The 25,260-nt window shown below is 59.1% G+C and overlaps 1 protein-coding gene across 1 annotated transcript in view; it reads right to left on the bottom strand.

The window, feature by feature from the left end:
- The window catches only part of PODXL (podocalyxin like), a 38,526-nt gene extending 13,642 nt beyond the window's left edge, over window positions 1-24,884 (bottom strand). The window contains exon 1 of the mRNA XM_062199057.1: window positions 24,809-24,884. Coding sequence (XP_062055041.1) covers window positions 24,809-24,878 — 70 coding nt within the window. The 5' untranslated portion in view covers window positions 24,879-24,884. The remainder of the gene's footprint in view (window positions 1-24,808) is intronic.
- Window positions 24,885-25,260: the final 376 nt, after the last annotated feature.

Raw genomic sequence — 25,260 nt, 5'->3', positions numbered from 1 at the left:
CAGCTCTCTGCTGTGGCCCGGGAAGGCAGTGGAGGATGGCCCAAGTCCTTGGGCCTGCACCCGCATGGGAGACCAGGAGAAGTGCCTGGCTCCTGGCTTAGGATCAGTGCAGTGCGCCAGTCGTGGCGGCCATTGGGGGGTGAACCAATGAAAAAAAAGAAGACCTTTCTGTCTGTCTGCCTCTCTCACTGTCCACTCTGCCTGCCAAAAAAAAAAAAAAAAAAAAACACCTGTGTTCAGACAGAAAGCCTACATGTCGAGGTTTAGAGCAGCTGTATTTATAATCATCAAAAACTGGAAACCATCAGAATACCCTTCCACAAGTGAATGGTTAAACAAACCGTGCTACATCCATACAATGACTTCTGGACAGAAAAAGCCATGAATTACTGGTTCACCCTACACCGCAGATTAATTTCAAATACATTGTGCTAAGCAAAAAAGGTCAAAAGGCTGCACTGTGTTTGATTCCATCTATACGACGTTATGCATGAGGACAAACTATAGGGACAAACACAGGTTTGTGGGTACAAGAGGTTGGGGGCGGAGCTGACCCAAGTCTACAAAAAGTTACGTTAGGAGGAGGGAGCTGTCAGGTGCAGCACTGACTGGTGATGGTTCCAAGCTCACAAGATTGTACACTGCAAAGAATTTACTTAAGGAAAATGTGGTGAAATGACCAGCTGGGTTGTTCGCGAGATCCTAACATACAGAAAACTATGAAAGTAAATTGAATTACATGACAGAGGGCCTCCCAATATCACCTCTCTGCAGGGGGCCGAACAAGAGTAGACCTAAGTAAAGTGGGCAACCTGTTACTTAACTGGCTACTGTAACAGAGCCGAAAAGAACAGTGACTTTTAAGTGGTGCGATTTTTTTTTTTTTTTTTTTTTTTTTTTGCTCACAGGGGAAGGGGTTATCAATTTCAAATCCATTTTACATGGATACCAGTGTTGAATAAACAAGGAAACTAATGAGAGACAACAGGAGCCTGATCTCTCACTGCTGTCGAGAGAAGTGACACAGGTAGAGAATAGACCACAGGGACCCTGGGATGCTTGATTAGAGACAGAGAGTGCAGGATGAAGCCACACACACACACACAGGCAGAGAACTATACACCGTGTGTACTCACGGGTTAGCACACAAACCTGTGTCTCCCAGCTCTGGTTAAGGAAAGCAGGTATAGGCAGTGACACCAGCAGCCCAGTCTTAGGTTTGTAATACCGACTCCAAGGAAGTGAACCAGGGCTCTGTGGATGGACGGCTGGATGCCACTACTCATGGAGGGAACGCACACAAGAGGAGCCTGGATAACTTGTATCGCCGGAAGATCAGAAGTGCACCTCCCCTCCCCCTGCAAAACAAAGCCTGAAAAAGCTCCCAGCGACCAAAGCTGCAACAATTTGGAGTAGGAAATCAGAACCGTAACATAAACATCCCAGAGCCCATTCTGATAGGTGACAGAACAAATAAACGCAGGAGAAGAAACCAATCAACCTCAAGGGTACTATTCCAAAGCTTCCTCCACAACTTGGCTACAGGAGAAAGCAACCCAATAGAAAAGTCGATGGGAGAATTAAGTACGAGTGAAGAATTAAGTGGGAGTGAGTGTTGTGGCGCAGGGGGTTGAGCCATTACTTGGGATGCCTGCATCAGCTACTGGAGTACTGCTCTGCACCCCGACTCCCCCGCTTCTGATCCACATTCCTGCAAAGGCAGAATGGCTCAGGTGCCTGGGCCCCTGCCACCCACTGGGAAGCTCCTGGCTCCCTCCCGCCTTGGCCTGGCCCAGCCCTGGCTGTTACAGGCTTTTAGGGCATGAACCAATGGATGGAAAATTTCTCAATCTCTCTCTCTCTCTCAATCTCTGTTTTTCAAGTAGATGAAAATAAACACTGATAAAATAATTACATAGGTATTTCACAGAAAAACACCATCAATAGTCTATAAACATCTGAAAATGTTTGGCTGGGATTTTAAGGTCACACAACTACAAGTGGCGTCAAGAACATACCGGGCAAATTGGTACAAACACGTTGGACACTATCAGAAGTGGGGTACTGCTGAATCAGGCCTGACACGCGCAAATCCTTCCACCTGCAACTTCCACTTTGACCTCCATGCATCTGCCCTTGGGAAACAGGATCAGGACGCCCCCCAAGGAGGCTTATATTGGCCCCTTCCACACATCCCCAAGACAATCCTATACTGAAATACTATACAGCCCTGAAAAGGAGTGAGCTTCAGCCACGGGCATGAGCATTAATTCACACATTACAAAACAGTACAGAACAAGAAAAAGCAAGACCAAGAATACTTAGGGGATTCCAATTACACAGGTCAAAAAATGGCAAAACTAAATCATATTTTTAGGGACGGAAACCTACAATCATACACAAAATGGAGCACGAGGTTTAGGATAAAATCGTTACTTCTTAGGGAAATAGGGCGATGCAGTGGGCGCTTCCGGCCCTTCTGTTTTGTAAGCGGGACATGGCTGATGGTGCTGATGAGCAGACGGGCAACCTTGGCACACGACACCACGGAGCGTGCTGCGGCGGCAGCCTCACCCCGGCTGAGCCAGAGCAAACGCCATTCACAAAGCAAGCTTGCCCATGCACACTGCTCATCATCACAGGTTAGGGAGGCAGAGGACACGGCTGGGATAGTAAAGAATGTCTCGTGGGGCTGGTGCTGTGGCGTAGCGGGTAAAGCCACCACCTGCAGTGCCGGCATCCCATGTGGGCACCGGTTCAAGTCCTGGCTGCTCCACTTCCGACCCAGCTCTCTGTTATGGCCAGGGAAAGCAGTAGAAGATGGCCCAAGTCCTTGGGCCCCTGCACCACGTGGGAGACCTGGAAGAAGCTCCTGGCTTTGGCCTGGCCCAGCCCTGGCTATTGTGACCATTTGAGGAGTGTACCAGTGGATGGAAGTGTTTCACTCTCTCTCTGTGAATTTACCTTTCAAATAACTAGAAATATATATATATAAAAACATCCTCTCCGGTGTTTTAGAGGGTCCTGAAGCTGCAAGGGATAACTGCGGGACACTCCCACCCTGGTGACAGCAAGGAAGAAGGTGGGGACAGGTTTAAGTATTTTTTTAAGGTTTATTTTATATTTGAAAGGCAGAGTTATGGAGAGAGAAAAAGAGACAGAGAGATCTCCCATTCACTGGTTCACTCCCCAGTTGGCCCCAATGGCCAGAGCTGCACCAATCCAAAGCCAGGAGCCAGGAGTTTCCTCTAGGTCTCCCATGTGGGTGTAGGGGCCCAAGGACTTGGGCCACCCTCCACTGCTTTCCCAGGCCATAGCAGAGAGCTGGCCTGGAAGAGGAGCAGCCAACTCTCCAACTGGTGCCCATAAGGGACACCGGCACTGCAGGCGGCCTCTCAACCTGCTGCCCCATAGCGCTGGCCCCTTAAGTACTTTTCTAAATTGGGTAACGGGAACAATTCACATGACAGCTTTGATTGTCTCAATGAAGCCTGGATGAAAACAGGCACAGTGACGTGGAGGAGATGAGCGAGGAGAGGCTCCGTGGAAGGTGCGTGGAGAAAAGCGTGAGCTTCTCGTGTTGGAAACAGGAGTCTACAGCAAAGTGGCCATCAAACAGCAGCAGCCAGGACCCACACGGCCCAGGGGCTGCTCACAGCTCCGCCCGCCCCCAGGTGAGCGTCTGTGCCTGCGCCAGGTTCCCCGGCGGTTCCCCAGCCGCGGCTGCACTTGAACCTGTAGAACCGTTATGCTGTAGAAGCAGGACTGCCATTAGAGCTTGGTACCAAATGAGGCGCGATATCCCGAGCTCAAATGCACCCCACCAGCCGGGTCCTGCGGCTGCAACCGCTCCCCTGGGAAGGGGATATGGGCTTGGTGCTGCGGCATAGCGGGTTAAGCCTCGGCCTGCAGTGCCGGCATCCCATAAGGCCATGAGTTCTAGTCTGGACTGCTCCACTTCCCATCCAGCTCTCTGCTACTGGCCTGGGAAAAGCAGTGGAAGATGGTCCACGTGTTTGGGCTCCTGCCACCCACACGGGAGACCCGGATGGAGTCCTTGGCTCGGGGTTTCAGCCTGGCCCAGCCCTGGCTGTTAGAAAGGTGGAAATAAACCCTGACAGGGGCTTCTGGGCCGTCTGAGGTTGCAGGGTGATGACAAGGGTGTGCAGGCAGCCCTCCTGCAGAATCAGCTCATTGTGGACGGAAAATATTTGAAAATACACTGAACCTGTGCTGGACATGTAGGGTTTTCCTTGTCACCGTTCCCCTACACAACGTAGCATAACGACTGACATGGCACTGACTGTATCAGGGATTGCAACAACCCAAAGAGGAGGTAAAATAGACAGGAGCGTGTGAAGAGGCGGTGTGCAAATCCTACATCATTGTATGCAGACGTGAGTGGGCACGGACTGGGGTGTCTGCGAGCGCTCCTGGAGGCAACCCCCCACAACCCCAAGGGACAGCTGCACTTGGAAGGCGGAGGGACAGCGACGTAAAAGCGACCGCAGGGCAGGCATCAGGGACACCCCCTTGGGACGCCCCCATGCTGTATCAGAGGGCCTGGGTTTGAGTCTTGGCTCTGCTCCCGACCCCACTTCCTGCTGACACACGCTACAGAGGCTGGGTCCCTGCCACCCACATGGGAGACCTGGGTTGGGTTCCCACACCCGGCACTGATGGGCATTTGGGGAGTGAGCCAGCTGATGGAACGTTCCCTCTCTCTCTGTCTCTCTCTCCCTTCCATAGGAAATGAAAAGAAACAAGTAACCATTTCAGAGGTGGTGCAGGTTTACTGGGGTGGGGAAGTTCCCACCGTGAAATGGGCACCACTGACAGGAGGCGGGGAAGAGGCCAGGGCATTTGACAGTGGATCCACCGAGAGGGGACCGGAACCCCGAGGGAGAGGCTTAAGAGCAAGTGCACCAAGTGAGGCTGTGTAAAAAAATGGCAGCGGCTGGTTTGGGAATTGCCGCTTTGAAGGAGGTTACTAATTCCTCCGAGCGCTACCAGCCCAGGCTGCAGGGTTTCGCTTAGCGTGTCGCCTACGAATACACACAATGGCACATCCTTCAACCAGCGTAGTTTACTTCACGCCACGTTGTCAAGGAAAGGACTGGAAGAACTCTTTCTGAGGACCCAAAGAATTGGGGGGAAAGAAAAAGTGAATGGCGGCGCTTCACGGACCTGTCCACAGTAAAGGAACAGAAGCGATGAAGACGGACGTGAACTTGAAAGAAACACACTGCCGACTTCAGGAGGAGGCCAGCGGCGAAGGCGGCCGTGCCGAGTCCCCGGATGCATTAGATGACGCTGTCCAGGAAAGAGCAGAGGCCCTAAGGTCGAGAAAAGGCTAGACCTGGTGCCTGGGGAAGACATCTTTGGAAGAAACATCTGCACCAGTTCACGCAGTGACCTACACCACGGTAGCTAAGTAAAAGACACAAAAGGACTCTTTGCGATGCCTCACGCGGACTGTCTTGTCAGCCTGAGACTTAAGAGCTCCCATGGCAGCAAAGAAGGAAAATATAGAGAAAAAGAATGGAACCTGTCTTCAGGAGAAGTGTCCACATTCTGAAGCCCGTGGCCGAGTCTGGTCTGAGATGTCAACTCCTGAGCTGCCCTTCTATTTTTCTTGCATAACAGTTTCTATAGAATTGAAAGTAGGGTTAAGTGGTTAAAGGAACAGAAACAAAACAGCACATCAAGGGATCGAGGGCTCCAGAGAGGCCACGAGGTGGCAGCAGGAAGGGAGGTGGCCCGGGTATTCGGTGCCCAATACCCGGGTGCAAGGGACAAGATGGGGAAGGACAGGCTGCAGTCTCCTCCCCCCTCCCCGCCCCCTCCAACAAGGCCTGCATACACACTGTTCCATGGGCTTTCTCAGGATCGCTCATCAAACCACAAAGTTCCAAGGGCAAAGTCAAAAACACAAACCCACCAGGGAAGATGAGTGGCCACCTCCCTGCCTGGGTAAAGGGCACAGATGGCCCGGTCTCACCTGCCTGCCGCCTGGCCAGGTGACTTCCAAGTCCCTGAGGGTGTGGGCGAGGGTCCTGAGCAGGACGCTGGGGTCTGCTTGTCCACGCCTCCCTCCTCCTGTCCCAGCGGCCATGCTCTGCTCCGCCAGCCCCTTCCTTCCCAGGAAGTGGGACAGGCACGGGGTGAAGCCGCCCCGGGTCCCACCATGGGGAGGTCTGAGGTGCTCACAGCTCGCTAGAGCCCACCCTTCACAGCCCCCAGCGCTTGTGGCCTGTGGCAGGTGGGTAACATCCGTCACCAGGCTCCCGATGGGAGCTGAGCAGCAAGTCTGGAGGGGGCTGGTGAGAACAGAGGGCCCTGGGGCAGCCCCCCACCCAACTCCAGTGCTGAGAGGAGCCCCCAGGCCCACCTCTGACCTGTCCTGCCCCAGCGTGTCAGGTGCTCCTGCACGCACGACAGGCGCTGATGCTCCCCCAGGTTACCACGCGCACTTAGTTCCCTAACGCCAGGGCTGAGTCCCTGCCCCAGGCTAAGCACCCATTTCCCTCAGCCAGAAGCCCACGCTCACCCCGGAGCCCTGTGCCCCAGCCCCACCTCCACCACCAGGGTCCTAACCAAATGGCTCCCAGGAGACAGCTGACCTGAAAAAGGACTGGGCAGTGGGCCTTGGGCGAGGGCGCCCTGGGAAAGGGATTCAGGGTGTGGGCCCTGGGGGGCCTTTAGGGGGCGCTGATGTTCCTCATGTCTGCCCTCCCACATGGGTGATGCCTGGCTCCAGCCAGGATGCAGGGGCACGGAGGCTTCAAACACACTCTCCCTTGTTCCCAGGACAGCCCCTGGGAGGCTCTGGGGAAGCACCAGCCCCCACCCCTCCAGTGCTTCCGGCTCCCAGCAGCCATCATGCCAGCCCTCGGTTTGCCACAGGGTCCCTGCAGCCTCTGCCACAGGGGTCCCAGGCCCCCTTTTCCTCTTCTAGGGACACTTGTCATTGATGCAGGCCACACATACACAGAATTCAGAATGTGCTGTGGATCCTAAGTGTAGTTCCACCTGCAAAGACTCTGTGCAAAGAAGATAATAATCACAGTCGGCAGGAGATCCCCATCGAAGAGCCCTCCGCCCGGGCTAAGGGCACCACAGCCAAGGCTGCAGAACTTGGCGTAAAGGGTGTCACGGACTGAAGGTGCGCCACAGAGGCAGGATGACGCCCTCCAGTGGCAGCGCACAGTGCTGGGAGCTGGGGCCCTGGGGAATAGATCAGATGAAGTCAAGAGCGTGGGAACCCCATAAGAGCGCTGTCTTTTTAAGAGGAAGGGGGTGGGTGTTTGGTGTAGCAGTTCAGACACTGGCTGGGACAGGGCATCCCGTATCCGGAAAGTGTGGGTTTGAATCCCAGTTCTCTCCAATTCCAGGTTCTGCTGATGCACACCTGGGAGGCAGCAGGTGACGGCTCGAGCAGTCAGGTTCCTGCGGTCCACATGGCTGACCGTGACTGACTTCCTGCAGCCTGGCCCAGCCCGGGACGTTGTGGGCATGCGGGGACTGAACCAGTGGGTGGCATCTCTCTTTCAAATCAAAAAATTAAAATTAAAAAAACAGGGCCAGGGGCTGGCGCTGTGGCATAGTGGGCTAAGCCTCCACCGCCGGCACTAGCATCCCATATGGTCACTGGTTCCTGCCCCAGCTGCTCCTCCTCTGATCCAGCTCTCTGCTATGGCCTGGGAAAGCAGTAGAAGATGGCCCAAGTCCTTGGGCCGCTGCACCCGCATGGGAGACCCGGAGGAAGCTCCTGGCTTCGGATCAGCACAGCTCCGGCCATTGCAGCCATTTAGGAAGTGAACCAATGGATAGAAGATCTCTCTCTCTCTCTCTCTCTTTCTGTAACTCTACCTCTCAAATAAATTAATTTAAAAACAAAAAATACGACCAGTGTTGTGATACAGCAGGGTAAGCCACTGCCTATGATGCCAGCATCCCGTCTGGGCGCCAGTTTGAGTCCCTGCTGCTCCACTTCCAATCCAGCTCCCTGCTAATGCACCTGGGAAAGCAGTGGAAGATGGCCCAAGTCCTTGGGCCCCTGCACCCACGTGGGAGACCTGGAGGAAGCGCCTGGCTCCTGGCTTTGGTAGCCTATAGGAAGTGAACCAGTGGATGGAATCTCTCTCCCCCTCTTTCCTCTTCTCTCTGTAACTCTGCTTTCAAGTAAACCAAACTTTCTAAAAAATAAAACGCAACAGAATGCTGTTTAAAAGAAGAAGAGGGCCGGCGCCGTGGCTCAACAGGCTAATCCTCCGCCTTGCGGCGCCGGCACACCGGGTTCTAGTCCCGGTTGGGGCACCGATCCTGTCCCGGTGGCCCCTCTTCCAGGCCAGCTCTCTGCTGTGGCTAGGGAGTGCAGTGGAGGATGGCCCAAGTCCTTGGGTCCTGCACCCCATGGGAGACCAGGAGAAGCACCTGGCTCCTGCCATCGGAACAGCGCGGTGCGCCGGCCGCAGCGCGCTACCGCGGCGGCCATTGGAGGGTGAACCAACGGCAAAAAGGAAGACCTTTCTCTCTGTCTCTCTCTCTCACTGTCCACTCTACCTGTCAAAAAAAAAAAAAAAAAAAAAAAAGAAGAAGAGACACTTGGCTTCCTCACTCTGTTGTGTGTGCGCACAGCAAGGGGGCGTGGCCCTCACTAGAACCTCGGCCTCCCAGCCCCCAGCACCGTGAGGAAGCACCAGCTCTGTGGTCCAGGGCAGCCAGTCCTCCAACAGCCAGAGGGAACTAGGAAAAGGGTTCAGCAGGGGGTTGGGTGAGCACAGAACGGCAGGCCCGTGATGCAGCAGCTGAGACACTGCTTGGGATGCCGACCCCTCCTGGAGGGCCTGCTTCCAGCCCCAACCCTGCTCTCCATTCCACATTTATGCTTGTGTGCGCCCTGGGAGGCAGCAGTGACAGCCCAAGTGCTTGGGCCCCTGCCACGCATATGGGAGACCCGGATGGAGTTCCCGGCTCCAGGTGGTGGCCTGGCCCAGCCCTGGCTGTCGTGGGCTTTTGAGGAGTGAATGAGCGGATGGGAGGATCTGCTTCTCTCTGCGTGTGTGTCTTTCAAATAAAATTTCAAAATCGGGTGCACAGACACAGTAGGAAGGGTAGGGTTCCCCATCCAGAAGTGTGGCCAAGGCTCCAGGCATGTCCCTCCTCTTGGGCCCCTCTGCTGGCTACTGCGAGTCTTGGTACCAGTGGGGCCATCGGGCCTGGCTCAGCAGCACTGGTCTCCCATAAGGGCCAGGAGCTGCCCCGAGGAAGATGACTGTAATCTTCAAACCTGGAGCTGCCCCGCCCTCACTGGCTTCCTTCGGCTGGCCTCCCAGCACCCCCAGTTCCCCACAGTGGGGCTCCGGCTGCTCATCTCTCTGAGCAGGAGAGGCTGCCCCAGGCCAGCACGGGGCTCACCAGGGGACAGGGGACCTGGGCACATCCTCCCTGCAGGCCCACACCCCTTCTCCATGGTCACCCTGAATACGTGAGGATGAGGACAGCCCCGCCCCGCCCCGAGCTGCACAAGCCCCGACAGCAGCAGAGGACGGAGGTAGAGAGCCCGCCCCAGCTTCCAGTCTGCACGCTGGCTGTGCCGCCAGGCCGGGGCCCCAGCTCAGCACAGGAGCCTGCACACTACCCTTCCCCCCTCCTGTCCAATGTGGGGAGGAGGGACAAAGAGTAACTGGTTTGAGGCTGGCGTTGTGCTGCAGTAGGTTAAGCTGTGGGCTGCAAGGCCAGCATCCCACATGAGCACCAGTTCCTGTGCCCGCTGCCCTACTTCTGATCCAGTTCCCTGCAAACGCAACTGGAAAAGCAGCAGCAGATGGCCCAAATACTTGGACCCTGCACCCACATGGGAGACCCGAATGGAGCTCCTAGCTTTGGCCTTGTCTGGGGGATGAAAGACCTCTCTGTCTCTCCCTTTCTCTTTCAGATAAATAAATAAATCTTTAAAAAGAAAAAAATAAAAGCACGTTCACACCTTCTAGTACTCGAACAGCGCTTGCACATAGCAAGTGCTCAATTAACAGGAGCCCCAAAAACGTTCCCACCGAGCTGTGCCCGGGGGGGCGGGGAGGCTCCTCACCCCGTTCCCTGTCCCCAGGCCACGCTGACCACCTCTCCTGCAGGCGGCCCCTGCACAGGCCTTGACCATGGCAGGATACACACAGCTGGCCCAGACCCCCTGGGCCCTTCCCTCCCAGGTTTCCAAGTCATGTGTGGAGGTAGACAAGATGACCGCGCCAAGCTGCCGGGGTCAAGAGAAGACCACACGGGGCTGCGTGGGGCCTGGCTCCAGGGAGCAGTTCCTCAGAGAAGCCTGCCAGGGAGGTGGGGAGGGGCTTTCCTGCTGTCAGCCTGGGGTTCTGCCCTGACGGCCACCCCAGAGCCCAGTCTGGCCTGAGCCTCACCTCTTAGCACTATTTAGGGCCAGCGCCTGGTGTTAGGGCGCAGGGGTGGGGTCAAAGGGGCTGCTGATGCTCCGACCTTGCAGGTGTACCCTTGTCCCCTAGGCTTGCGTTTCCTGCTGAGGGGAGTGAGGCTCGATGCCTCCACCTCCCTTCCCACCAGCCATCCCGACTGGCGTGGCTCAAGACAGAAGATGGCTAGAAACACTGGGCGAGTGGTGCTGTGGTCAGGACGCTGCCTGGGATGCCCGCATCCCATGTTCCAGTGCCTGGGTTCAAGTCCCAGCTCCATGCCTGACTCCAGCTTCCTGGGAGGCAGTGGTGATGGCTCAAGTACTTGGGCCCCTGAACCCACGTGGGGGACCTGGGTGGAGTCCCTGGCTCCTGACTTTGACCCAGCCCAGCCTCAGCTGTTGTGAATATTTGAGGAATGAGCCCCTGATGGGAGACCTCTGTCTGTCTCTTTCAAGAACAAAAATGAAAACAAATATACTTTTTGAAGATACACAAAGAGACTGGCATTGTGGCGCAGCAGGTTAAGCCACCACCTGCGATGCCGGCATCCCATATGACAGCCAGTTCAAGTCTCCGCTGCTCCACTTGTGATCCAGCTCCCTACCAAGGAAAGCAGCGGAGGATGGCCCAAGTGCTTGGGGCCCTGCACCCAGGTGGGAGACCCGGATGGTGTTCCAGGGTCTTGGTTTAGGTGTGGCCTGGACCTGGCTGTTGGGGCCATTTGGGGAGTGAACCAGCAGGTGCAAGAACTCTGTCTCTGCATTTTTATATACAACTTTGCCTTTCAATTAAATATTTAAAAATATACGTGTAGGGGCCGGCGCTGTGGAGTAGTGGATAAAGCCGCCACCTGCAGGGCCGGCATCCCATATGGGCGCCAGCTCGAGTCCTGGCTGCTCCACTTCTGATCCAGCTCTTGGATCACAAGAAAAAGCAAAGAAATTGAGGTGGAGGAAGGTTAAGTAATCCACTAACACCCAGCAAGCGTGCAGCTGAGAGAGGCTCCCCCTCCAGGGTCCCGTGTGTGGCAGCCCTGTGTGCAGAAGACCCTGTGACACAGAGGCTGCCAAACTGTGTCTAGGGCCAGGGTCAGCGCCATAGATGGGTTTTGGCCACAGCCACCACCCCTGCTGCCATGAGCCAGAAGCGGCTGAGCTCGGATGATCTGAAGGTAATGGGTGTGGCCGTGGTCCCATACAACTCCACAAATACTGGCAGCCGGCCACAGAAAATGTGTATGCCATGAGGCCAGCGCTGTGGCGTAGCAGGTAAAGCCACTGTCTGCAGTGCAGGCATCCCATATGGGCGCCAGTTCTAGTCCCGGTTGCTCCACTTCCAATCCAACTCTCTGCTATGGCCTGGGAAAGCAGAAGATGGTCCAAATGCTTGGGCCCCTGCACCCGTGTGGGAGACCAGGAAGAAGCTCCTGGCTCCTGGCTTTGGATTTGGCCATTTGGGGAGTGAACCAACAGATGGAAGACCTCTCTCCCTCTCTGCTTCTCTGTAACTTTGCCTTTCAAATAAATAATCTTTAAAAAAAAAAAAAGAATGTGTATGCTAAAAAACTTAACATGAATTTCCAAAGTTTTTACCCCAAATAAACTGATCTTCTCCATTCCATTTTCCATGATCATTTTGGTCTGCTCGTTTTAGGTCCTTCCTGTCTTTGAGGCTAGAAGCCCGAGTTTTTAATCCCACCACGGATCCTACCCTGTGACTTCCCTGGAGAAGGTGCCAAGCCCACCTGTGCCATGAGAAACCAAGCCACGTGAGGACCGCCCGGGAGAAACCCCCTGCGCCTCACGGCTATGCAAAAAGCAAACACACAAGGAAGAACATGGGTACGGACCCGACGGTCCCACAGTACAAGAACAGACATCAGAGAGGCGGGTCTGGCGTGCGGGGTCCCCACGGAGGCGCCCGCTCCCTGGTTAAGCTGTCACACCGACCAGCCAGGCCACCTGCAGCCCCTGTGGAGGGGCTGCGACTGTTCACGCTACGTGCCTTGCACCAGCACGGCACCCCGCCCTGGGAACCCGAGAGCCAGTGCCCGCCTCCCCCGCCCCGGCTCTCACGGGAGGGAACAGCCAGGGACAGGTGTCCAGGAACCTCACACACAGTGGGGCCACAGAGCTGCTTGTCACCATCAGAAGCTTCTTAGGGAGCAGCCCCTCCCCCTTTCAAATCCGAGTTGCATTGAAGAACGGCAGACATTGAGAGATCGCCACGCACCGTGAGGGCGCGGCTTGCTGAATGAGCATCGGTGAACACGCACGTCACGTGGCGGGACACCGGCCCTGCAAGCCCTCCCCATGGCCCCTTCTCCTCCCCTCCATCCCCAGGGGAAACCGCGATTCCCGCTCAGAGCACCAGGGGCGAGCGGTGCCTGCTGTGGAGCGCTCTGTGAGTGGCATCGCAGCCCGCACAGCCCGGGGTCCAACACCACTCACGTGGCTTTCCCACGCTGCTGTGCGGCTGCGGACGGCTCATTCTCAGGGCGGCAGAATGTTCCATTGTGTCGACACGCCACCATTTATTCACCCATTCTGCCGCCGACGGGCATTTGGGCGACTTCCAGTTTCGAATTATTCTGAATAGGGCTGCCGGGCGCACTGCAGCCCGCGCTGTTCACAACATCTGCGCGCGCTTCAAACGGCCCCTGGCGAGGCTGCACCGGGCCCCTCGGGGGCACATGGAGCCCCCGCTCCAGGAAATCCCTGCGTGGGCCACCACCCTCAGCTGTGCCCCAGACCCACCCCTGGCTGGCCAGCTGTCACTCAGAGAGAGGGCTGTCTGCGCCCAGGGCCTGGAGGAGGCCGAGTGGCAGGTGCACAGCGAAGAACGCCCCGGCGCCAGGGGCCTGTGGTAGAGCTGTTTCCACATCGTGCTCAACGCGGGCGGCGTTCCATGACCTACTAGTGCAAGTCAGAGGCCCAGCACCAGTGACACCCCCACCTCACCTGACCCCCATCCAGTAGGAGCCAAGGCCGCCAGCAGGAAGCCCCCTGCTGCACCACTCAAGGCTCTGGCTCTGCTGCTCCTGTGGCTGTCCCCCCTCCCCCCTCCTCTGCTCCTCTCCTAGGGAGAGGGCGCCAGCTGTTCCTAACAAGAGGGGGTCCTCAGCTCCTGGAGACCCTGTCTAGGGGCGGCCAGCCAGCCCCGGCAGGGCGCGGGGCTCTTCCCGCAGAGGGCAGGCTCACTTCCTTAAAGCAATACTCTCCGGGGCCCCTTAATCCCTGCACCTGTTGCAAGCCATGTGAACCCAGAGCTGTCCAGCCGGGCAGCAAGCCCAGGAGCAGCCAACCCAGCAGCCAGAGCGGGCCAGGGCCAGGGCAGGTGGTGCCCGCCCGCCTCCGCCCCTCAGCAGGGCCCCCAGCAGGACAGCACCCGACGCATGGCAGAAACCCCACATCGACTCAAGGAGCAGCCCCAGTGGCCACATGTGTGATGAGACCTGGGGGCTCCCGTGTGGGCCGGGGGACATCGGGGCCACATCTGGTACAGGTGTCCTGCTGTACCTGCGACGGCTCCGAGACCATGGGCAGGGGCGAGGCTGGGTCATCTCGCTCTCACACACTGGGATCCATGTGCCTCCTTCTACTGGATACTCAGCTCCCGGGGGCAGGTTAGCATCACTGTGCACAAGCTCCGGCCCTTGCATTTCTGGGGGCGTCTCCACCCTGGCCAGACCCTGCATGATATCCTCCCCCGGTAGGGCAGGACCGCATGGGTGTCACCCAGCTCCCTTTGATGAGGTCATGCATTACGTTCCTGGTATGGAATAGGGGAGTCAGATGGAGGAGGCACTGGGGGGGGGGGGGGGGGATAGGCCAGGGAAGGTCGGGAACTCTTGGCCCCTAACCCAGGCTGTCTAGGAGACACCCTCCCCCCATCCCAAGACGATGCTGCCTGGCTGGGAAGCAGCAGGCCCTGCGGTCCCTCGGCTCCCAGGAGCACCTGCTCCACTTCCTTGGGCCCAAGCACGCCTGGACCAAAGTGTGTGCACAGTTGGCACTAGACTCTTCCCTTCGAGTAAGCGCAAAACAACCTTGGGAAATACTTTCTCGTTCCCACGCCACGCCCCTCTCCCAGAGCCGTGAAAACAACCAGATGTGTATGAGCTGCTCGCGGCCCCTGGAAACCTTGGTGAGGACCAATGTCCGCTCCAGGTCTGAAACAGGGGCTGGTGGAAAGTTCTGCAGCCACAGCCAGGGGAGCCCGGAGCTACCGGCAACTCCCACTGCCTTGCGCTCTGTCCTGGAGAGGCCGCCTCCCTTCCAGGGCTAACACCTGCTTCCTGCTTGGTGCAGAATAACCCACAGACATGCACGTTCCCCAGAAGATGTACGGGTGTGCTGGGGCGGGGCGGGGGTGGCTCAGGCTTGGCTGAGACTCCACTAAGCAGGAAGAAGAAAAGCAAAGCTCAACACCAACCCTCCCCTTGGCCCCGAGACGGGAGGGGAAAGCATCGCTCTGCCCCCATCAGCTCTGTCCCCATCTGGTGGTGTTAGAAGACAGACAGCGGTGTTGCTCCTGGCTGGCTGGCCAGCGGGGGAGTGACGCGGGGACTGGAACACACCAGGGCAGGTGTCATGGTGCAGCAAGTTGAGCTGTTGCTTGTGATGCCAGCATCCCATATCAGGGCACAGGTTCAAGTCCTGGAGGCTCCACTTCCAATCCAGCTCCCTGTTAATGCACCTGGGAAAGCAGTGGAGGATGACCTACGCGCTTGGGCCCCTGCTACCCATGTGGGAGACCCGGATGAAGTTCCTGGCTCCTGGCTTGGGGCCTGACTCAATCCCAGCTATTACTGCTATTTGGGGGGTGAATCAGCAAATGAAGATATTCTCTCTCTCTCTCTGCCTTTCAAATAAATTTTTAAAACATTAAAAAATATCAACTCAGGAAAAAAAAAAAAACAAAGCAAATGAAAGGATTTAACTAAACACTCAAGACTGGCTCCCCAGGCCTGCCGGGAGGGTTAAAGGCCAAGTTTCTTTTAAACAAAGCCAAGTTTGAAGCTTGAGAGCCGGTCAAGGAAGCTGGGGCTTCCTGCTGGCTCCGCCTAGGAAGTGAGTCAGAGCCCCAGAGCCAGGCTGCTTGGAGCCAGGTGTGCACACAGCTGGACACGCAGCCCCCGGGAGTGGGGGAGGGGCCTGATGACATCAGAGCGGGAGCAGAGACGGGGCGGCCACGGACACGCCGGTGGAGACTCCCCTGTGACTTCTCAGCCCCAGTCACAGGGAGCGAATGAACGTCCCCGGGCCGGAGAGAGGCCAAGTCCAGGGCTGCCCGCGGCTCTGGTGCCGGCCTCGGTCCTCACCCCCTGCCCTCCCCACCTCCTCTCCCTCTTCTCTCTGCTGTGTTTCCAGCCTTGTCCTGCACCCCCCTGCCCGGGGCAGACAGCGGTGTGGCTCCAGGGAGGGGGTGGGCGCAGGAGAGCCAGGCCCAGAGGACTTCCTGGTGCCAGAGCTGCTGCCTTCTTCGTGTTCCCCCACAGCTGGGCCAGCGATGACCTGCTGCCCAGGGACCCCAGCGGCAGAGCGGAGGCCACTGCTCCGGCACGGGGAGGCAGCGTGCTACCGAGTCCCCAGAGCCCCGTGACCAGGCACTGTGTATGCTAACAAACCAGTGAGTCGGGCGTTTGGAACAGCTGTTAAGCTGCGACTTGAGAAGCCCGTATCCCACTTCAGAGTGGCGGGGTACAAGTCCCGGTTCTCTTCCTACTTCCTATGATCCACACCCTGGGGGGCAGCAGGTGCAGGCCCAGGTACAAGTACTTGGGTCCCCGCCACTAGGGGGAGACCCAGGTCAAGTTCCTGGCTTCTGCCTGACCCAGTCTTGCCTGTGGTGGGCAGGTGGGGAGTGAACCAGTGAATGCAACCTCTGACTCTCTGCCTTTCAAACACAATGAAAATAAATTAAAATTTAAAAAGAAACATGCCCATCACATATAAATTAATGAAAAAAAAAAAAAAGTAAAAGCCACACTGGTGGGCATCCCACCAGGGTCACAGCATCATCTTCCCCGTGCCTGTCCCCATCCAGCGCACACATTTGAGCACCCACACGCCGGAGCCCCCAGCGCCCGTCAGGCTGGGCGTGTGGGCGCAGACAGAACCAGACTTCCAGATTCAAAGCCAGAGTCCGCCTGGTGGACAGCGCCCTCTGCAGGATGCCAGGGGGATTGCGCATCAAGACGGAGCACCTGCCTGACCCCAGCAGCTGGCCAGAGGTGACCACGAAGTCACAGAACCCAGGCTGGCCCCAAGTAAGAACCAACCTTGTGGGGTGCCCTGGGGAGAGAGGCCGCCAGGTGACAGCAGCCCGGGCAGGACACGGGGCAAGAGAGTCCCCGAGGGCTGGGGTGCAGAGCCACACCTGCCTTTGCTCCCTGTCCCGCCTGGAGTGGTAGCTTGGGGAGCACACACCCGCTGGGCGCCTCACTGACAAGCACACAGCCCCGATTCCAGGAGCCACGGTGGCCCAAAGGCGGACGAGATCCACGCACTCAGCCAGCCCTGTTGACTGAGACACCAGGGTCCCCGCTGACAGAGCCTCTGCTCCACGCTCCCCCTAGGATGGCCCAGCAGGGCGAGGGAGTGACAGGGTGATGGGACTCAGGTGCTGACAGCGGGAAGGCAGCACCAGCTGGAAGCAGCCCACCAACCCTGTTTGCTCTCATCTGCACAGAAGGACCACAATCAAAACCACTCGCAGCCAACTTCCCACAGCGTGCTGGCACCATCGTGACACTCACCTGGGACCGCCAGCCTTGAGTGCAACTGGTGACAGCGGACCCTGGGACAAGCCGGCTTCACATGGCCGCAGTCCCCATGTGTGTTCCTTCAATGCCCCGGGGAAGGAGGGCGCCCTAGGATTCTATTCCCGCTCCACCAGCCTGGGTTGTGCGGCTGTGGCTTCTTCCGCGTGGCCAAGAGCCCCAGGCAGGCAGTGGGGACAGCTGGTCACCCTGCCTGCACACGCTGCGTCTGCACTGTGGTTAAGGTTCATTTGGGGCGCACAGGGCTAAGGACAGGCACTAGGAAGTCCTACGCAGGGGCCAGCGCTGTGGCGGGGCAGGTAAAGCCACTGTCTGCAGTGCTAACATCCCATATGAGTGCTGGTTCGAGTCCTGGCTGCTTCACTTCTGATCCAGCTCTCTGCTATGGCCTGGGAAAGCAGAAGAAGATGGCTCAAGTCTTTGGGCCCCTGAACCTGCATGGGAGACCCAGAAGAAGCTCCAGGCTCCTGGCTTCAGATCAGTGCAGCTCTGACCATTGCGGCCAATTGGGGAGTGAATCAGTGGATAGAACACCTCTCTCTCTCTCTCTCTCTCTCGCTCTGCCTCTCTGTAACTCAGCCTTTCAAATAAACGAATAAATAGAATCTTTAAAAAGAAATCCTGAGGGCTACTAGTGGGTTTTTGGACACAGTTTGATATACTGCTTGCTTTATGACCAGTAGAAGTAAAAACAAGAAATAGTGTTAGTCTTGATTAACCATTTGGGGTAAGCTGAAGCATGGGCGATGCCCTCCCGGAGGTGGGGGGTGAGTTCCCAAGCAGGGATCCCCAGGTCCTGCCCACCCCGTGCTCACAGTGGCTGGGCTATAGTGCGCACGCACACCCGCCCCCGTGGCCCCTCTCCCTTCCTGATGTAGCAGGTGCAGGGCTGGGAAGCACACATCACACCTCACTGCAGGGTGCTGGAGCTGGGGTGAGGTGCATGGGAGGAGAAAGATGGGACACAGGAGAGGGACACACTGTGAGGGACAGGAGCGTGCAGCAGGGCCGGCCCAGCGGCCGACGGCCAGCACACCTGTCCATGGGCGCAGCCTCTGGGGCCGCCAGGTCAGCGTGCCCTGGGGGCTTCAGGAAAGAATTTGGACTGGAAACCCGAACGTGCAGGGCAGCGCCCTCCAGTGGCTGCAGTGAGAAGCACCAGGAAGGTGGGGGCTGGCCACCTGAGCCCCTTCCTAGCTTAGCCCACCCTGGTCCTCTCCTGTGGGACTGGGGTCGGCAGTGAACCCCTCAGAACTGGGGGCTCCACTCCAAATAAACTGCCTAGGGGGCAGCGACCAAGTGGGGCAGGGCCACAGGAGGCGGCTCCGGGGCTGCCGAGTCGCACATCAGAAACCAACAGTGGCGACGCTTAGGGATGCCACGTCGGCACCACCTCCGTGGGTTTGCCTTCCGTCCTCACCATCGGGGAGACCTGGCACCCATTCCACCTCTGGGGAAAGAGGCCAGGTGAGATCCCAAGGCTAGTCCTTGCCTCCAGCGCCAAAGCCCAGGGCACAGCACCAGGAGGCTGCCGTCTGCCTTCCCCTCCAACTGAACTGTTTTCTCAAAGGAACTCTGCTGCAGAGAGCACGCACAGCACTGTGGCACACAGTAGGGGGACACACAGTGTCGCCTGCCCTGCATCGTACCCACAGCACCACTGCACACAGTAGGGGGACACGCAGCGTCCCCGGATTCTCCTGCCAGGACACGCACAGGCAAGCTGCACACGGAACATCCCCCACCCTAAACCAGGCTACTCCTCATCTTCCCGCTTAGGTGCACCCCAAGACTCAGTGGCCCCCAGGCAGCTCCCTGGAACACCTCGTCCAGGTGTGCGGCCACAGGCCCCCGCTGCTCCCATAGAGGGCTCGTGGACCAAGCCCCCCGAGACTGCGTCTCCCTTGGTGGCCAGAGCCACAGACCAGGGGCTCAGTCCGGAAGGGCTGGGCTGGGCCACTGCTCTTGCTTCACCCCTGCAGAGACGAAGCTGTCATGGCTGCCAGTCACCTGCTCCCACACCCTTTCTCCGTGGCTTCTTCATAAGCCCGCCACAGACTTTCGGTACCGGAAATTAAAATTACTCTTTGCTAAGGATGAGGTTTCTCTTTTCTGCTTCCCTTGCTGCTAGACGCGGCCACATCACTAAGTTCCAGAAGTGTCATGCGTGGTTTCCGGGAGGTGCCCTCAAAGGAGCCGCTGCAGCCTTCCTGTTCCTTCCTTTCTCCTGATGGCTGGAACCGCAGCAGCTATCATGGGCCATGAGGCCCCATGCTAATGATGGAAGAATCACTATGCCAGTGCCCCAAACGTCTATTACATCACAGTGCTAACTTCCGTCTTAATATCCTCCTTTTGTTGTGGCTATGAGGAGCCAAACCACACTCTAACAAACAATAGCTCTGATGCTTAACTGGAGGACCTTGTGGGTGCACAAGGAGGCCAGGAGGCTGCTCCGCCTCCCACAATCTCCTACCACTGAGTCCCGGCGCCTGCGCACACCGTACCACCTGGCAGCTGGAATGCACCGGTCTCTCAATAGCACTGCCATGCACTCGTGCACCCAGCTAATGTTTACTGATCGCCCACGATGCGCTGTGGCCACGCCACTGAGCGACAGGTGTCCTTGCCCTGTTGGCGCTTTTAGTCCAATGGGGATGAGACAAAGAAATGAATACTTCTTGGGTGACGCGTGCTAGGAAGTACGGGGAGGGGGGCTGTACACAAGGCACTCCTGGAAGGCCTCCTTGAGGAGGCGGCATTCAAGCAGAGCAAGGGGAAAGGAGGAGTGGATTCTGTGGGCACTTGGGGGACGAGCTGCTCGTGGGACCTAGTCCCAGCGGCCACCCAGATGTGATCTCAGCCGAGGGGCCTTGTCCCTGCGACACAGCCTTGGCTTCAGCCCACCACATCGCCATCATGTGGGCGAATCACCGAGGGCCACCCTCCCACCCCCCCCACCCCCCCCACCCCCCCCACCCCCCCCACCCCCCGGCAATCAGAGCTCAGGCAGCCTTAGGCCCCCCTGGCCCGCCCATGTGTCCCCAGGGGGCTGGCCCTGGGAGGGCCCGTGCACCCCAGCCGGCCGAGCGCCGCCGCCCAGCATTCTCGGCCCCCGGGCCAGAGCACGAAGCCTTCCTGCAGTGACAATTGGCGGACGGGGTGCCACCCTGTGCCCTGGCCCTAGGGAAGTGCGAGGTGGCTGACCCAAGGGGGATAGGCTACAAAGGAAGAGAGGGTGTGTGTGTGCGCACGCGTGTCGGGGAAAGCGCTGGGGACCGAGGGGGCAGCAGTGGCCCCCAGATCTGAGCTGGGGGGGGTCTGGATTCTGAGCTGCTGAGAGCAGATGTTGGGGGAGGGCTCTGCTGTGGAACCCGCTGGGCCCGCCCCCTGTTGAAAGGCGGAGTTAGAGAGAGGGAGAGCCCCCTCCCTCTGCAAGGACACTCCCCAAACGACCACAACAGCGGGACTGAAGCCAGGCGCTTCTTCCGGGTCTCCTACATGGGTGCGGGGACCCAAGCACTTGGGCCATCCTCCACTGCTTTCCCAGGTGCAATAGCAGGGAGCCAGCTCGGAAGTGGAACAGCCAGGAGTCAAACTGGCTCCTGTATGGGATACTGGCACCGCAGGTAGCAGCTTAACCCACGACGCCACAATGCCCTACAAACCCCCTTTTTAAAAGGGTGCTTAATGTGGGTCTCCAACTCCCAGGAGAGAAGCAGCAGGCAAAGGGCCAGGGTCTGGGACAAGGACCTGTGGCTGCACACACGTGTTCATGCTCCCCTCCTGGAACCTGGGCAGGGGGCCCACCCCCCCGGGCTGCCGTCACCTCAGAAAGGAGTGGGTTGAGGGCGATGGCCAGCAGGTGCTCAGCGCTGGGATCCAGGCTCTCAGCAAGCTTTGGGTTCTTTAGAGGAGCTGTGTAGGTCACCCTCTGCCCACTCAATTCCATTTCTAAAAACTGAATTTACTTGAAAGGCAGAGTGATGGAGGAGGGGAGGAGAGAGAGGTGGGGAGAGGGAGAGAGGGAGGAGAGAGGGAGGAGAGAGGGAGGAGAGAGGGAGGAGAGAGGGAGGAGAGAGGGAGGAGAGAGGGAGGAGAGAGGGAGGAGAGAGGGAGGGAGATTGATTCCAATTCACTGGTTCACTCCCCAAATGGCCACAACAGCCGGGGCTGGGCCAGGCAGAAGCCAGGAGCCAGGAGCTCCATCCGGGTCGCCTCCATGGCCAGCAGGAGCTCAAGCCCCTGAGCCACCGTCGGCTGCCTCCCAGGCGCACTGGTAGGAAGCCAGAACTGGGAGCAGAGCTGCAACTCCAACACAGAGACTCAGAAACGAGACGCCCGTGTCCCAGCAGACAGCGTGCTGACCACCCTGCCAGAGGCCTGCCCCTACTTCCCTTCTCAACACTGGGCGAGCAGCTGCTTGAAGGGCTCTTAAGGTCTATGCAACCACAAAGAGGCTCCCCGGCCAGCTCGTGGTGCAGAGTTTCCCATCTTCAAAGAGGACACTCGGAGTTGGGCTGGAGTCACCATCGGCGAGTCACCATCGGCAACCTCGCGGCCCTTTGGAGAGCCCCAGGGAGCCTGCTCCTGGGAACAGGGCCGGACAGGAAGCCCCGGCAGCTGACCTCCCTGTGGGCACTGACAGGAGAGGAGGCCGACAGAGCGGCAGGCTCCAGCTCCTGGCAGGTGCAAGAGCGCCCCCTTCAGCTCACCTACCAGGGCCCCAGTGTCTCTGCACCTGATCCCAGCCCCCTCCCAAGAAGTGCAAGGCGGGTGTAGAGAGGGCGTCTCCCACTTCCCACGTCCCAGGTACAGCCGCTACTGGCAGGGGACCCCTCACTGGATGCTCACCACTCAGACGCCAGGGCCCAGGGACACCCCTTCCAGGGAGCCCAAAGCCAGCTGGGGCCAGCCTACCTAGAAGGGGCTCAGCACACGGTGGGAAGACAGACCATGGACTGCAGTGACTCCATCACAGAAACCTGGGAAGGCTTCCTGGCAGAAGGGACCCCTGAGCATGGATGGGAGCTGGCTCTGCTGCCTTCCCTGCCCAGGGGAATTCTGCAAGGACGGTGGGTGTTGGGAAGGCAGCCGCAGCGGCAGGAACCCCCCTCTCCCAGGGGAAATGGCAGAGCAGACGCAGCCTCCACACCTCCCCCCCACCTACAGGCCTGGCCCTGAGGATCCTCAGCCTCCCCTGGGTGGTCACACCCTGCAGGACTGCACCCCCCGGGGGGAGGGCACCTGCAGTGGCTGCTCCCCCCTTCTCAGGCCTGCCACCCCCCCTGCCCCGCCCACCCCAGATGGATCCTGCTCACTTCTGGCTGCTTAGGGACCTCAGTCGCCCCAGGGAACACTGGCCACCCAACACTGACCCCCCTCCTTCAGGCCGCCTCTTTTCGCCCTCCCCCCCATCTGTATCATTCCACGGCACCCAGCGCTCACACACACTCGCAGAGTTCCACGCATGGCCTGCCTCAGAGACACAGGCTGGCAGTGGCCATGGCTACCATTCCTTGAGCTCTGACCCTGAGCTGGGCACAGCACCAAGCCCCTGCCATACGTTCCCTTTCCACTTCAGGGGTCTTGTTACCATTTTACAGACGGAAACACTGAGGCTGCGAGACACAGGTCCGACTGACCGGAAGCCTGCGTGCTGCCCCCCTTCCTCGTGCCCGGAGTCCACCCTTTGAATGACTGTCACGGTGACAGCCATGATCAACCTGTCCCTTCAGCTCAGAGGGGACACGGAACCCCAGAATTTCAACGAGCCGTCCCTTCCACTCTTCCACGCCGGCATCCCACAGGGAGGCTTACAGGGAGGGCTGGCTCTCCCAGAGCACGGCCAAGGCCCCAAGGATTCAGGCTTCTCCCGGAGCAAGGCGAGCCTGTGTTACAAGCTGAGCGCCGGGGACATGCCTGGGGACTTCTTCGCCCCAGAGACTTACGCTAGAAACCTGTGTTGCTTTGCTTCAAGTCACAGAACTCCCCGGGTCAGCAGACCACACCTGCAGCTGGGTGGAGATGGAGCTGGCCCGGGGCCCCAAGCCCCAAGCTTGCACCCCTCAGCCTTTTTGGGCTTCACTGTATGCAAATCACCATCATGTCCCCTCCTGCACTTCCTTTCCAACTGCACAGGGAGTGGTGGCATGGAGGCAGTGGGGGCTGCGCACCCCGGGGCCAGGTGGCTCGCTGGCTGGCGCAGGGCTGGGCACGGTCATTTTCGTTTGCCACATGTCAAGCTCCAGCCAGGGCCACCACACACTGGGCTTGGGAAAGACTATTGGGAGGACAATCCCAGCCGCCTCAGCAGTACCTCCCCTTGGGGGAGAACAGTAGGGGGCCACTCCCACCTTCTCCAAGGAGGGGTGGTTCAGCCACCAGGGACTAAGCCGGTTTCCCCCTCTCCCACACAAAGGCTGCCTGGGAAGATCCAGGAAGATCCATAAAGACCTGGGGAACAGACACACTCCAGCACCTTCTCTGGCCCACAGGCTGTGCAAACCTACAGCACCTTGCACCCTCGGGGCTGTACCCACGGTTCTTCACTTTCGCTCAGTCGCCCCCAGACGATGCTCAAGCCTGCGGTTTCTGCCAGCATCACTCCTCCCCACTCCACCTCCCAGACCACCAGCCCCCTACCCACCCAGGTGCCACTACTGTCCGGGAACCGTCGGGGGTGTGGGGGTGCTCCCTAAGCCGTTTCCCCCAGCAGACCTGTTTCAGTGGGCTCCGGAGAACATGAAAGTCCCATGAGACGCCTGCTCTTCCTGGGGCCCCCACCTGTCCCACCAGAAAAAGGTCTAACATCTCACGTTCAGGAGAAAGGGGGGCGGGTGTTTCCAGGGTTCGGCTCCGTTTCAGGAGCCAGGTGCCCTTTCAAAGGTGCTTTTTTAAGATGCGACCCAATCCATTTCAGAAGAGAGAAGTTCTTTTCTATGTCGGGGAGAGGAGGGGGTCCCACTAAGCGGGCCTTGCACGGCTAAGGATCTGCTCCTTTGGAGACACGGGGACAGAGACCCCGCGACTCTGGAACGTGGAGAGCCCCCTCACTCCCTCCACCTGCAATAGCGCGGGCGCAGGTGGAGTGAGCTTGCACTGTGCTCGGACGAACCTCCGCGAGCCCCAGGCACTCCGCCCGCGCGGGCCGTTCCCGGGACCTTGTCACCGGCTGCGGAGCCTTCCTCGCTAACTCCCAGCCCGCTGCCCTGTCCGGAATCCACGCCTATTCAGCGCTGTCCCTTATCCCCGCCAAAGACGACGACAAGGCTCGGGAGACGCTGCGGGTCCCGCGGAAGCGCGAACCCTCGCAAGTTTCCCATCTCTCTCCACCTCCCCACGCGGCGCCCGCACCATCCACCGCCCGGTGCCCGGCGTAGGGACGCAGCCCCCTCCACGCCCAAGGCCCCGCACCTGCGGCGCTCTGGAGTTTGGAGCGGCCGCAGCTGGTGCAAGGCCAGGGCTCCGCGCGTGGCCCGGGCGAGGGAAGGGAATGCCTGGGTCGGACCCAGCGGCGCGCGGGCTTCCCGCAGCGGCCGGGCCGGGGACGCACGGGTATGGCGGGGTCCCGGCAAGCGCCCGCGCCACTCACTGTTTTCCTGGGAGAGCGACGGCGGCGACAGCAGCAGCAGCAGCGCCGCAAGCGCCAACGCGGAGCGCATCGCGTCCTCGCTCCGGGGCCCTGGAGCAGGTGCTGCGGGGCTGGCGGACCGAGGGTCGGTGCGCGGCGGCGGGAGCGAGCGTGCGCGCCGCTCCGGCAGGCCCGGCGGCGGCTCTGGCGGCGCCCGGGCTCCCGGGTCTCGCTGGCGCGGCTCCTCCTCCCCGCCGCTGCGGCAGAGCCCGGCTAGGGCGTGCGGCCAGCGCTGGAGCGGCGGCGGCTGCGGCCCGGGCGGCGGCTGCGGCGGCGACTCCGATCCCGTCCCGTCCGCGCCGGCCCCCGCCCCTCCCCCAGGAGCGCACCCGTGGCGGCGGCGGCGGCGGCGGCGGGGCCGGGCGGGGCCGCGGCGGGGCGGGCGCTGGGCCGCGAACAATGAGCGGGGAGGA

Source organism: Lepus europaeus, chromosome 1 (assembly GCF_033115175.1).
Source record: "Lepus europaeus isolate LE1 chromosome 1, mLepTim1.pri, whole genome shotgun sequence".
NCBI classification, from domain to species: Eukaryota; Metazoa; Chordata; class Mammalia; order Lagomorpha; family Leporidae; genus Lepus; species Lepus europaeus.
This window is presented reverse-complemented; position numbering and strand designations above follow the sequence as displayed.